General features: G+C 42.1%; 1 protein-coding gene across 3 annotated transcripts in view; it reads left to right on the forward strand.

Moving 5' to 3' along the window:
- The first annotated feature begins 83 nt into the window (after positions 1-83).
- PIP4K2A (phosphatidylinositol-5-phosphate 4-kinase type 2 alpha) overlaps positions 84-14,608 on the forward strand; it is a 107,007-nt gene continuing 92,482 nt past the window's right edge. Inside the window, exon 1 of one of the 3 annotated variants that reach the window (XM_027658709.1) lies at positions 84-338. In XM_027658709.1, coding sequence (XP_027514510.1) covers positions 198-338 — 141 coding nt within the window. In that variant the 5' untranslated portion in view covers positions 84-197. The remainder of the gene's footprint in view (positions 339-14,608) is intronic. The other 2 variants (XM_027658708.1, XM_027658710.1) reach the window with 2 other exon arrangements.

A 14,608-nucleotide genomic window follows, 5' to 3' on the forward strand; every position in this document is an offset into this window, starting at 1 on the left:
GGGGGGGGGCGGGGCGGGGCCGCCGCGCCGAGCGGGGCCATTTCAGCCGCCCAGGCCGGGATGCGCCCGGCGTCCCGCGGCTGCCCGCCCGCTGCCCCACTGCCCGCGGGACTGCGGCGCTGACCGTCCCTGCCTCCCGCTCCTGCCCGCCCGCCGCTCTGCCCCCACCACCCTCCGCGTCTGCCGCCGGCAGCGCCATGGCGGCCCCCAGCAGCATCGTGCCCGTCATGGCGAGTAAAACCAAGACCAAGAAAAAGCACTTCGTGGCGCAAAAAGTGAAGTTGTTCCGGGCTAGCGACCCGCTGCTCAGCGTTCTCATGTGGGGGGTCAACCACTCGGTAAGCGCCCGCGGCTCGACCAGCGCCGACTGCCCGCCCCGCCAGGGCATCGCTCCCCGGGGGCTGCGGGGGCTCGGGCGGCACCGGGGGAGATACGTGCCGCCTGGAGCCCCCCGCCGCTGCCGCCGCCCGCCCCGGCGGGGTCAGGACCGAGCTGCCGGGAGCGGCTGCGGTGCCCTGCCTTGCCCGGGCGGGGTGATGCGCGCCCGGCTGCCCGAGAGCGCGGGGCCGTGCCCGGTGCCCCCGGTACCCGGGGTCCGCCCCTTCGACCCGCGGGGCCACTCGGAGGCAGCGGGCGAGTGGTGCCCGTGAGGGGACGAGGCTGCGAGCGGAGCCCGAGCCGCCCCGCTCCTGGCGCCGACCGCGCGCGGGCGTCGCATGGATGTGCTGCGGTCGGGAAAAATCCTGGTTATCAGCGGGAACTGGCCGAGTTCGTCCCGTGTCCGTGCAGTTCGCCTCGGCGGGTGTCCGCTGCCGGTGTGCGCGGGGGAGGGGAGGAGGAAGGGTTTGGTGTGGTAAGGCGGCAGAACTGCACCATTCGCGAAGTGCTCCATCACCCTGCGGGGACGGGCGGCCCGGGCTCCGGGAGAGCCCCCGGCCGGGCGCTGGTCTGCGTTAAAATTAGGAGCCCTGGTAAAGATGTCACATGGTTTGGGCATTATGAGGCTAAAGTCGCAGCTTTACATCTTTAAATAGCCATTGTGGCGAGTTAAAAGTGTAGAGCCTAAAGATCGCCAAAAATCGGGTGTCAGGGCAGTCGAGCCAAAAGCGTATTCCCCTCTCTTGGCGGAGCGAAACGTGTGCGCCCCAGTGTCCGCTTTGCATGGATTACTGGTGCTGCTGTGTAACGAGCCTGTAAGAATGTCAATGTGCAATTTGAGATTAGACTACAAATTTTGTAACAGCCACATGAAACCGGCAGAGCAACCAGTAGTATTAATTCTCTATTCCTTTTGTTTCCTACACGTCCATATCCCATTAAGTTTTTATACTTCGTGTACATTTCAGTAGTTTTTGCCCAAAGCCTGGAGTCTCTGCATCAAGACTGAGCGCTGTTAGAGCTGCGTTTAAATATCCCAGTGCCTGAAGTGATGATCTAGGGCAAATGCTTTGGCTCTCTGTACCTCTGCTGAGGTTCAGTAGCCTGCTTAAGGTAGCCCTGTGGGTCGGTAGGAAACGATGACAAAGGGTTTCCAGTTTTCTGTAGATCAGTTGTAAGCAGTGACATCCTATATCATGGACTGATAAGAAAGTAGTTATTTGTCTACAAAGCAGAAATATCTCTAATTGTGGAAGTGCATGATGTGGTATTTGCCAGAATTGGGCTTGAATACACAGATTTCTTTTGCACCTTCTTTAGTGGCTAGCATTATTCGTAGAAGAATTCCCAAAGAGACCTCTTTAATGAAAGAAAGCAACCTGGTAATTACAGGGTGAGAGACTTGTACTGAATGGCAGCATGTGCAGGCTGTCGGCTGTCTATCCCTGAGGAGAGAGGGAGAAGATCGCTGATGAAGACGGAGATCTTCCTGTTGCAACAGCTCATTGCTCTGTGTGTTCATACTGGAAATACCACTACTTTTAGAGGAAAGACCTCTTCAGCATGAATAATAACAAAGTAAACAGTGACAAACACAACACCATAGTGATAATCACCATCCTGTGATCAATGTGCAGTGGCGTACATAGCTGTTCCCAGTAGAAAATGTAATAAAGTGTATTGATTCATACATGTGAAAATTCAAAATTACAAATAAAAATTCCTTTCCTTGGAGGACTCAAAGAGCAACCTCAGCAACAGAGCAGGCTTAGAGAAATGTGGCTTCGTGTTCACATAAAGGTGATGATTTTAGGTGTGAATATCTGTTGTGATAACTAATAACAGCAAAGACTAGTTCTGCAGATAGCATTCCATTTCTTTACCCTGCTGCAAGGTATAGGCATGAATAATGCTTTGGGGCCCTGCAGAAGCAAAATCTCTCTGAATGAGAGAACATGGGAAAAAAACAAGTTAATTTGATGTGTCCAAATTTAAACATCTCCCCTTGGCCAAGAGTGCAACATTGAAGTGTTGCAGGCTCCTCTGTTAGATGCTTTTCCTGTCATTTCGTAATGCTTGGTGTGGCACTGTCCAGCAAATGAAAATATGTGTGCAGCATGGTTGAACTCTTTTATCACAAAGAATTTCTGGAGGGATAAACTACATGTGTGAATTAATTAAGAACAGGAATTAAGGATACTTAGGTTTCTTAGCAGAATAAACAAATCCATAAGCAAACGCTAGACTAGTAGCTGAGCACAGATCATAGTTCATGGTGATAGTAATTAAACTGAGAACATAGTAATCATCTGAAAAATTATATTTAAGACTGCTTGCAGTGCATATCAATTAATGAGACAGTAGAAGTCTCTGAGTCTTACTAACTGTCTTGGGGAATAAGTATATATTGAAATGGTAAAGCTGAGATTAAGTTCCCATGTTTCTGACGTTGCTGTGTATATTGGAAGGAAGCACTTGAAACAGATAAAAAGGAAAAAGCAGATTTTTCTGCAGGTTTATTAACTTTTTAATCTTAGGGCTGTACTTTATAGTTGAGTTTTTGAGATAGTGGAGTATCTTCAGAGTTTGTAATTGTGCAAAGAAGCTAAGGAAGAAGTTATAAAAACTGTACTCTTAACTCCTGTCCTGGGAGGAAACATGACTTTCTAAAGGGAAAAGTTGAGTGTTGGTGTCACAAAGCTGAGGGCTTACAGAAGGGATGTGAATTCTTAATGAGGAAAAAAAAAATCTGCAGAGGTGTGTCTGTTACCCAGGGTTCTTATAAATTACCCTCCTCATTCAAGAAACTGTAAGCAACTTGCTTTGGTGGTCTCAGTTGTTGTTGTTTACCTGGAAGTAGAGAGAAACCTAATGCAAAGTCCTGCTTGGTAATGCAGTAAAATTCAGTAATAACTTTGAATGGCATATGAGGGGAAAACGTGAACATTTCCCAAATGTCTTATGAAGTAAGAAAAAATGTGTTCACATTCAGAGCTGAAAATTCATTTCTCGGTATTCTGACATATGCTGTGGAATGAAACTTGCTGCTAAGTGAAAGGGAAAGCGACTGTGTCCCATTTTGTAGATCTGATTATAATACTGATGACTTGTAGCAGCAAAGACTAATTGTCAGTGCTTGGATCTTGCAGGCATCTGCATCATTAACAGTTGATTTTATCTTGGTCTTTTACCCTGTGTCAGAGATAATCTGGCTGTGCTACTGAAATAAATACTTACTAAAACTGTGGTTAGTATGATTTAAAGCTATATATTTAACTAGTTAGCATAATTGTAATATTTTATTTAAACTGATGTTCTTGTTTTTACTTCTATATTCTCACTGTTGCCAGATTTCCAGTAACTGTGAGAAGAAGGAGAGGGAAGGTAGGTAACATGTAACTTGTTGCCTAGTGCTTTTGGAACTAATTCTTCCATCTTTGCTTCCTGTGAAAAAATGAAACCTGCAGATTCTGTGTTTTCTGCATCCTATGATGATCGTACCAGGCACAACAATGGTGAACCTGCTCTTGCTGAAGTTGGTTGCCTGTTTTTCTTAGGAGCTTGTTAGGAAAGCTGAGAATTTGTAGGCTTAGGTTCTTCACAACATCACCCTCAAAGATGGAAGAAAACTAATACAGGTGGATTTTTTTGGTATCTAATTTTGAGGCAAAGAACAGACTGCTGGAGACCTTACCTACTGTGTCAACTATTAAATTAAACATATTTAGGAGAAGAGAATGAATGCCTAATGAAGTTATTGAGCATACTGTACAAGTTCAGAAAAACCCACAACCAAAAACAAACAGCCCCCCCCCCCAGCCCCTGGAATCTGTAATCGCCATCTGTTTCTTGGATGATTACAAGCTGATCTAAAAATTTAACAGTGCCTGACTTCTCAGTGGCACTGTCTGCCTAATAAGCAAGTGGAACAAGAATACATGGATAAACCTCCACCCCCAACATTCTGTAGAGTACATCAGAGCGTAGTTTCTGTGGGTGAAGAATTCAACACATAATAAACTCTATGACCTTCTTCAACTGCTCACTGTGAGCCTGATGCTACTGTTGCACTCTCGGTTGTAATCTCGCTTGATCTTTTTTACAGAAATGGAACAACATTGTGACAGAGTAATAAAAGGAGAGCTGCGGGACTCCTGTCTACAAGTGTACCTCCTGGATTCCTTCACCTTTAGAGTTAGAAGTTGGGAGGGGAAAACAAAAAGGCATGACAAGTAAATGCATCTTTCCCCCTCAGATGCACTAGGATATGTTTAAGAAAGCTTCTGTATCTCCACAAAAAGTTGTAAAATGTTTGTGTTACGGTCAGTTTTTAGTTTGGGTATTTTCTTAGCTAGCATCCTTGTCTTTCCTGTAACAAACTTTTATCCAGACAAATGAGATTAGCTCAGTTGGTCAGAGCCTGGTGCTAATAACACCAAGGTTGTGGGTTTGATCCCTGTATGGGCCAGGCTATTCACTTGAGAGTTGGACTTGATGATCCTTGTAGGTCCCTTCTAACTCAGAATATTCTGTGAAATACACAAATAGCTCACTTATTCATGCCTGTCCTGATGTTTTAATGTGTTACTGGAGAGTGGAACCTCTTGCTTGTGGCATAAATCACATTTCTTAGTCCTGACTTACCTAGCCTTTCTTGTAAGAACTTCCTGTCCTGAAATACCGTATGTGTAGGAAGATGACACTGAGAAGTTATTGACTAGTTCTTTAGAAAGATGCAGCCTAAATAATTACAAACTGTGCTATGCCCTCTGGAATAAAAACTCCATATTTGCTTGGTTTCCTGGAAAGAAGGGGTTGGGTCAATTGACAAAAACACACAGCACTTACTGTTAGCAGTATGTCTTCATAAGTTACAGGAGTTGATAACCTCTGGGTCTGTATTTTTAATATACTTTTAAGTGATGATGAGACAGGTGACACCCAGAGGATATGGAACCATGATGTTGACTTGTGGCACTGGCTGTCAGCACAACTGGTTGATTGGAAACTGTCTTGAGATGGGGTGGGCTTGTGTTGTCAGCTGCTATTTGGATTTAATGTAGAACGTCACTGCTGCAACTATACTCTAAGTGGCTTTTCAAAACTGAGGCAAAGTAAAACTGAAGTTACTGATCTTAGAGTTTACTCAAGATTTTAAACAGTGAGCTTGGAGAAAAAACTTTATGAATTGTTTAATGGAGGTGATGTTAAGACTAGATGGGAAAAGGCTCTTTCTAAGAAGCAGGAAGAAACAATGTATTAAGCATTGATTACATCAGAGCAGATAATGAAGCAATTAAAACTATTTTAAAATAAAGTCAGCTGGGCACTGAGCCCAGATGTTTGTATATAGAAGGAAGTAGAACAGGAAGAGCTATTTATTGAAAACTTAGTTCTTTTTTGGGTGTCAAGTGCTGTCTACTGCAGAAATTAATTGGATACTGCTTTTGCAATTGCGTTGATGGACTAGTAAAAATACAAATTGTAAATATTTATTATGATTAGGTTAAGGCTAGTAAACATGCCTGCATGAAATACAAATGGAAGTGATATTTCATGTCCTTCTCTGAACTATTGAAAGGGACATATACAATAGGTTCTGTTAGGTATGAAAGGGGAAGAGCTATGAAAGAGCTTTTACAGCAGTTTCAAAACTGCTTTCTATCACTTCCACTCTGAAAGATGCTGCAAAGGCTAGGGTGGGTTCTTTGCCTATAGGTTTTTGAAACTGAATTTCATTAACCGCAGCAGAGAGGGCTGGACCATGTTCAGTGAAACAAATAAGCACCACAAATTTGTTTTGCTGGCTCAACGTAGTTGTCTTATTTGAGTATCCTGCACCAGATGCCTTAAGAAGGAGTTCCTAGGGGATTATTTTTGAATTCTTTGCTCATTAAAGCAGACACTTGCATTATGCTCATTGGCCAGAGCCTGGTAGATGTTTATTTTCCTCCTGTAGTTTCAGGGTGGCAAACTTTGTTTAATATAACTGACTCACCCCATTATGTAGTTCCTGCTGTATAGTCCCGTTCTCTGCTCTTCCTTGAAAACACCTTGTGTTGTAGGGATTGGTAGGTTACCTGTATGTTGGGTGACCTCCTGACAACTTTAGAGCAAGGTGAAACCACTCATTATTTACAGTTCTTCAGTGTGATCTTGCTAGAGCTAAGCACTCAGAGTTGTAGTGATGTTGGCTTATGGATATATTGACTTGTTAAGAGCTTAGTCATCTTGGCTGTTAACTCTCATGTTTTAAAGGCTTGAAAGAAGTACACATTTATTTTCATACTCCAGTATGAATTCACTGTTTTATGTTTACTTCCAAGGTATATTTGTGTGTTTTTCCACTTCTCATATGTATACTTACTATATAAATGTCTAACAAAAAGTCCTGATTTCTCATTTTTTGCTGTTGGTAGAGCATGTGTTTGCATTTAGCAAAATAGTTGAAGCAGTGTAAGTAGTTGCTGCTTTGGCTATGGGATGGAAATGACAAAACTTGATAGTTTTCATGGTCTGCATCCTAGTACATGGTGAAATGAGTTAGCTTTTAATTGTTGAGATGGTGACTTCTTGCATGTGGTTTGCTATGTGATCATCTGTCTTATGATCTTCTGTAGAGCCTGGGCTGTTCTATAATAAGTTAATTAGTTTTGTGTTGAGAGAGAGCTTAATAAGGGTGTTGTGAAAATTGTTTGAAGTAGCTGAATGCTGTAGTGATGGATCTCAAACTGAAAAGAAAACATTAGCTTTATCTTCAAAGAGTGGAGCTGAATAGTTTGCAGTAGAAATACTTAATGGCCATACACCTTTTAGAGTACTTATTTTTCATCAGGCTTGGTGAACAGCTACCTTGTGTACTGAGACAAGGTAATTAGTCTAATCCAGCTCTTTTGTGTGCATTGTAAGTTCCCAAGGCAACCATTAATATTCTTAACACAGTATGTGCATGATTCTTCTAGATTGTAAGACAAAACTGAAAAAATCACATTCCCTTATGTGCCTTATTAGCCTGTGGAGCTTCTTGGTGAGGGTGCAACTTACAGAACCACATTGCAGCTGCTTGAGTTAACTGGTTTAGTCTTTCATTTTTCCTCATCTCCCTCCTGATGTCTTAGTCATATGCTGTCTCACAACTCTGCTATACCTGTGTTTGCATTTTATCAATCAACTCTCTGCCGTTTCAGTCTTCCTGGTTAACAAGTTCAGCCATATCTGTTTTTCTTATCAGTAATTACCCAGCTCCACAGTAATAATCCAGCAAAAATAAGACATTTTGAGGAGTTTTTTAGATGGACCATAACTCACTGAAGTTCATGGTCCAGCTATGCAAAGAGCTGGGCCAGCAGAAGGAAGGTGGAGTTGATGTAAAAACAGAAGAGATGGGGGAAGTAATTTCTTTTTAAGGAAGCACCAGTTTAAGGTAGCATAGGGTTAGACAAACCACAGCCTCCATAGTACTGAGCCCTGCTAAAGCTAGGGCTGCTGAACTTGTTTCCATTCTCTCTATGTGATCCTGTGGCAAGTTCATTTGGGGAGATATGCTAAAGGAAAAACTAATGCAGAAAAGTGAATAGAGTAGGGGTTTTATACCACAAAAGGCCTTATTCACAGGTGTCAGTCCCAGCTTAAGAGAAGCTGCAAACACTGCAGGGAGCATGGAGGGAAGAGTTGGATGTATGTGTACTTTAAGGTTAGTTTTTGTAGTACTGTAGGACAGTTGGAGGGACACATATAGCTCTAGTGTGCTCTTTGACTGGTCAGTGATCTCCTATCTACAGCCCAATTTCATGTGTGGTAACCTTGAGTTAAACTGTTGTCCACAGTAAAAAAGCCCACTTCAGTAGAGAGCTCTCACTGTGGATTCTGCACTTTCGACAGGGAGGCCTTTCTCAATTATTTTAACCTCTTCAATTTGTTGTGTATTTTGAAAGAGACAGAACTGTCTATATTGTACCCATTGGTTTCTGGTCATCTCCTCAGTCTTGGTTTTTGGAACATGCTGAATCATCTAACTTCGTAATTTGTGTATCCAGAGACTCAGTGTCTTCAAAAAAGTTGTAATGGCTTCTTAGGGGCTGAAGTTTTTGAGATTGCTTTTAGAGGTAAATACCAACATTTGGAAGACCTTCTAAACAATAACAATTCTTGAGAATCCTACCTTAAATATTCTCTTGCAGGCTATCCAGAATGTGGCTGTAGCAGTTACTGACTTTTGTTTGTTTTTTTGCTGGAGGAAGAAAGGAAAATACCAAACTTGGTTAGCCTAAGGCCAGTTAAAGAAAGCAGCTTATTAATAGTTTTACTATACTGATTTGAAATCGAGCAATATCTGATTAGCTTGTGGTGGCAGCCCTCAGTAATTCTGTTATTAAGCTACCAGTTCTGTTATAATGTTCTTTATCTATGGCATGCCCTGTTGCAAAGTATACTTAAGGCTGTTTTGCAGAATTGAGTGATGCATTGATCATGTTGCCCATGTTTTGTCGGCCTTTGTTAAGATCATGTGAGTACCAAAAGCTTTTTTGGTACAGCAGGTTCTGATGTTACGATGTTGCTGTCTGTGTTTTTTCTTTGTTCGGTGTACTTGTTTTCTCTCTCAGCCACGTCTGTAGTTAGTGTTTATTGGTGTTATGGTGTGGTGTGACCCTCATGGTGGGTTGGGCTCTGGGTGATTAGAGCAAAACTTTGCAGAGGAGCTCAGAGAGAAATAGTCTTTTAAGTTTGTGATTGTTTGGCCCTTTACAGTGTGCAAATCTCATGCATTATGATTTCCTAGAGCTGAGGAAAGGTCAGAAGATTGACATAACAAAAGCAAGGTTGCTAATCTCTGGGCTTCCCACTTCTGTCTTTCTGACTTGTTGTATTTCGAGCTGAATCTAGAGCTCATTTTAGGAGACCAAATCGCAAAATACCAAAAATTGAGAAAGCAGTTGAGTTGAGGAATGGTATATGTATTTTTACTTCTGGAAGAGGAAGGACTTATCAACACATGCTGTCTCAGCTGGCTATTCAAAAGAGCTGGTTGTCTCTCTGGGAAAGATAGCAGTCTCAGATGAGCTAACTTTACTGGAAAGCCCATACCCAACCTCCTCCTCAGTCACTGCAAACTTGCAGTTAGAGGACTCGGAAATGATTCACTCAAACTGAAATGCGGTGTCAGATGCTTGGTGAGGTGCTGCAGCCCAGCACCACCCTCCGGTGCAGTGGCTTGGGGTTGCTGCAAACTAGGAGTCTCCCTGCTGCCCTCAGTGTTTTCCCCCCTCTGTTAGCAGAGGAGAACTGAAAAGAAATTTTCTGGTAATTATTCTTTTAGGTTTTAAGCAGAGCTGTCAGATTAGTGAGTTTCCAGTCTGACTCATGATTCACTTTGCAGTCTGTGTATGTTAACCAGCCTTCTCCTGTGCTTACACAGTGGACAAGACCAAAAAAAAAAGCTTTCTGGATATTCCCTAGGGTCACAGAAGACAGGTAGTAAAAGTAATTTAGAGAAAAAAAACCTTAGTGCTTGACAACTAATCCACGTACCTGCTTGCAGGCAAAAAGCACTGCAACCACTGATTTTTGGAACCTCTTGCCCATTCTGTTCCTGATATAGCAGTTTCTCCAGCTGTTATTTTGGGCTTCAGCTGATTCAACAATGCTGCTTTCTCTTTCCTACCTACAGCTGCAGGCAGTTGTGGCTGGTTATTTCATTTGAGTGAGCAATGTCCTTTGGGCTATGTTGGCTCAGGGATGTTAATAGGGTTCAGATGTCTCTGGGCTCGCAAAATCCTGCACTCCTTGTCCCTCCTCCATTTGGTCTGTAGCAGTACATCAAAGCAAAACAGTATTGAAATATTGAGCATCTTGAATCTTGGTAGTGCACTATGCCTTTTTCTTGGTGGGAGTGGGATGGATTTCTTTTCCTTCTCCACAACATCTTCCACCTTTTGGGTTTTTTTTTCCCCATTGTACAGCAGTTTTCTGTGGTTGGTGTTGGTGTTTTTAGTTCACCTTTCAAGCTAATCACTCTTCAGACATTATTTTTGTCTGAATCTTTCAGAGAAGGCTTATTGCAAGTTTCTCCTTGGAAGGTGTTATTTGATAGGATATTTTTAATATTCCTGTCTTGTTGACGAAATCTCCCAGACTTTCATATTTAGGTCAAGTTTTTCATTTTCCTGTGAGTGACTTCCTAAGGTTCCTGGCTGAACATGACTTGCTTCACAATTCAAGGCTGAATACCTAAGAAGTTGCTGGAAGAGCCTGAAAGTAGTGGTTCTTCCTGCATGATGTATTGGTCACCTGAAAGATGAAGATTCATTGGGGTATAAAGGATGATGACTTACAACAGGCTTGTTCTTGCTAATTAATCTGAGGTCTTGTTCACGCCATTATAAATGCCCTCTAAAACGTAGAGACTCCTTCTTGAAAAGCCATGTTTCTAACTGTTTTACAGTAATATGTATGTGATGACTGGTAGTTTGGAGGCTGTCTTTGTATTGCTGAAGTTGCTAAGCTATGCTTGTTTTATTTGGCGTGTAAAAATGCTTGTTTGTCCATGTGTCTTAAGAGTTATTAGAGTCGTGAAAATATTCCTCTTGTTTGACTTTGTCACAAGATAGCATACTGTTCTTCTGGTAGCACAATGCTGAAAAGTTCAGAAATCAAAAACAGGCAGATGAGGGATATAGAAATACGTCTGGCTGGCAGACTGTACTTTAGTCACTGAAGTAGCTGTTGCTCTGTGCATGTGATTATCTCAATAGCAAGGCTAAAATTCACTTCAAAACCGCATTCACAGCTTAAGGGATCCTTTGTTTCTTGTTTACAAGAAATTGATTTAAACCATCACATTTTAACATGTGTTACTTTGTGTGGTTGAGTTGGCCGAGGTGTCAGCTGAAACCGGGACACAAGGGCATAGACATCCTTGTACTCAGGTGATGGAAAGTAACACCTGAAGTAACCTACTTGCTTTTATTTGTAGTGCCATGGGACCCCTTTTGAACTGAAGACATCATCCAGGAGATCTGTGTCATGTATAAACACATAACTGAGATTTCAGGATTACTTGTTCTTCATTCACACTTGGACTCTGACCAATAGTGACCTTTTGATAAGCAAAACTGAAAGGAACCCAGCTAATCTGCATCTCCTGATAGACTCTTGAAATATATGTAGTTTGTTCCTCAAAAAAACCAAACCAAACAAACAAAAAAACCCCAGAGAGTTTGAAATGCTCTGTGAACATTGGACTTGCTGGTCAAAGGCTTTGAAAAGTGTTAACTTGGGACACACTCATCTCTTACATGGGAAGCACTGTATTTAAAAAAAAAAAAACAAAAACCTAGGCCATTCATTAAAGGAAGGACATAGATTTGGTTGTGTGGAGTTCTCAAGATGACCTTATATAGCTGCTCATGAAGACAAGTATTTTTACTGCAAAGGCTTACCCTGTTTTCTTCATCTGCTACTGAAAATGGACTCAAGTAGTGGTGCAAGCTGTTATGGATCATTTGGATGATGAAGTTTAATAATATGGCTTCAAGTAGGTGGAAGAAGCAACAGAACCGAGATAGTAAAGCATGATCCTTGAGCTACATTTTCTCTACTACTTACTATTGCTCCCCTAGCTGACAAGTTTGAGCTCAGAATTGGTTTGTCAGGTTCATACTAGCTATGTTTTGTGCCATTTTCCCCTTTTTTGATGGACTAAAGAATTGAGCCCTGTAAGTTTTTACCGGAAGTTTCTGTGTAACCTCCCCTGCCAGGCAGCTCTGCTGAGGGATGCAGATAGTCAGCTTTCTGGGTGCTGTGGAGTATATCTGCAGCTTTGCTCCATGCTTCTCATGCACCCTGCTTTTCCGTATCAGATTGCAATATGGGCTAGTAGTAGTTGTCTAGGTAGTCACATTTTTCCCTTTCTTCATGTGCCTGATATGTCAAATACTTTAAGTGTAATTCTGCAGGCTGTAACCATATAGGGTGCTTAGTTTATGGAAGTGATCTCTCAGTTGTTGAAATTTCTTTAGTCCAGGAATGCTAAACCTTGTTACAGCATAGTTGTTGATGTAGATATGCCATACAGCAATCTCTCTACAATTTGTGCTAGACTTCTTAACCACTCTTTGAAAAACATGCATGTGTCTGACAAAACTAATTGCAGTTAGTTTTATTTAAGTTTTCAGATGTGTCTAATGTCTTAGAACTTCAGGTAGGGTGAACAGAAGGGGCCAGACAAATCAGGAGTGAAAATGCTCGGCTTTTAGACTCCTTGAAAATATAATAAACAGTGTGCTGTGAGTCACAGCACTGCCACTGCATAACTGAGGGGACCCTGCAGTTTTTTTTATTTTTTTTTTAGAAATTAACTACTCAGAAGATTGGTATTGTTGAATTTTACTGTATATTTCAGGACAGAACAGGTGATTTCCTGCCTAATTAACCTATTACTTTATGAAGTGTTTCCTAAAGCCTTGAGATCCTGTGCATTTACATATATTTGCATAAGTAATGCACAGAGGAAAGTGCTCTGGAGAATCTGACTAGGGCTTCTGGTGGAGTTGGCAGTATTGACTGCTGCACTAGGAACCTGTTTCACAGCTCCCCCAGTGAGCAGACAGCTTTGCAGCTACCTTGGAGGGGCGTGTTAAATGGAACAGTGATCGAAGCGCAGTCAAACAAATCCAGCCTGCAGCTCTGCTCCAAGGCTAGTCCTGCTGGCACAGGACACTGAAATCCTCTCTTAAAAGCATACAAGGTGACTGATCAGAGAGGTGCTTATGCTGTGGATGTCTAAAGTTTTTGAAAGATAATTGCCACCAAAAATTGGAATGAAACAAAAAATAATGCAAGATTACTTAAAAGCTGAGGTAAGCTAACCACCATGGAAGCTCCACAACATTGTTAATCATCGTCAACTATCCAGACCATGACTGCAAAATTGTTACATGACTACTGGAAATATAAAATATTTCCTGTGTGAATATAAGTATCTTTTATACAAGTGACACTTTCCTTGTCACTTAGCTCCAACAGTATGAAACCTAGGACATATGATCCTGTTAATTTTTCCATGGTGATTTACTAATGAACTATTTAAATTATTTATTACCTCTTTTTTTCTTTTTTTTTTTTTTCCCTTCCAAGGTGTACTTAAGGTCAGGAAGCATGAAATAACTATCCCAACACCAGTAATACTGCAGTGTAACAGCTTCACTCCTTAAGATTTCCAGAGATGTAAAGGTGACATTACACCTTCATCACTCCATCTGGAAGGGGAAGAGCGTTTCACAGGACAGAGGGGAATTTTGTTTGGGGGTTTATGTATTTTTAGACAGTTATATTTTTCTGATTTCTGGCCAAGTTGTTGTTAAATAAAGGCATAGCTTCATCACGAGTGTGGGCCTGCCTAAAACCTGTCCTTTCCACGGCTGAGCCTGGCTGCCAGCAATGTGTGTGTATATCTGGTCAGCCAGGTCAGCTGCTCATCCTGCTGAAAACTCGCTCTGTCTGGAAGCAGGCAGGGAGGGGCAGAAAGGACAGGAGTGGGATGTGAGTTGCTCTTTAAAATAATGAGCAAAATGACTTCTTGTGGCCTTTTTGAGCACTGCTGTGAACAGCAGGCAAGAGAGCACACTGGTACTTGGGCTGTGTGATGCTGTGCTGCAGAGGTAAGGCTGTCTTGGTCTGTGCCAGCTGTGAGCCAGATCCTTTTCTGGACTGTGTTGGTTTCCCTGGATGGAGGGTAGTAATTTTGAAACTTGGAAAGTGTTAATGGTCATCCTTGAGGGGAGGAGCAGTAGAAGAAAAAGTGAAATCTCTTCATTGGCTGCTGCTTTGAGTTTCTGCTCCTTTAGGTTTTACCAGCAGCCTTATCCTAATAAGCCACTTTATTCTTGAGCTTGTCCTCTAGGAACAGACATCACGTCTCTTAACACTTAATCAATATTATGCTTTCTATGGCATGAAAAGAACCAGTAAAATCTGATGACTCTGATATTGCCAGTTTAAATATCAGGCTCTTAGGGGAAATGTTTTTAGATGTATTTGCAGCAAATGCTAGGGAACTAAAATGTAAAGGAAATGAAAGTGTGATCTCTGTGGGATTTTGTAAAAATCACTGTGGAATACAGGTAGTCCATATCCATGGTGACTTTTGGGGATCTTGAAAGTGCTATTGTTTGTCCCAATGGGAGATACTGGCACCAATTTTAGTCTGTTGCTGAACCTAAAAATTAATGTG

The sequence above is a fragment of the Corapipo altera genome, unplaced genomic scaffold, assembly GCF_003945725.1.
Source record: "Corapipo altera isolate COAL_440 unplaced genomic scaffold, ASM394572v1 63, whole genome shotgun sequence".
In the NCBI taxonomy this organism is placed as follows: Eukaryota; Metazoa; Chordata; class Aves; order Passeriformes; family Pipridae; genus Corapipo; species Corapipo altera.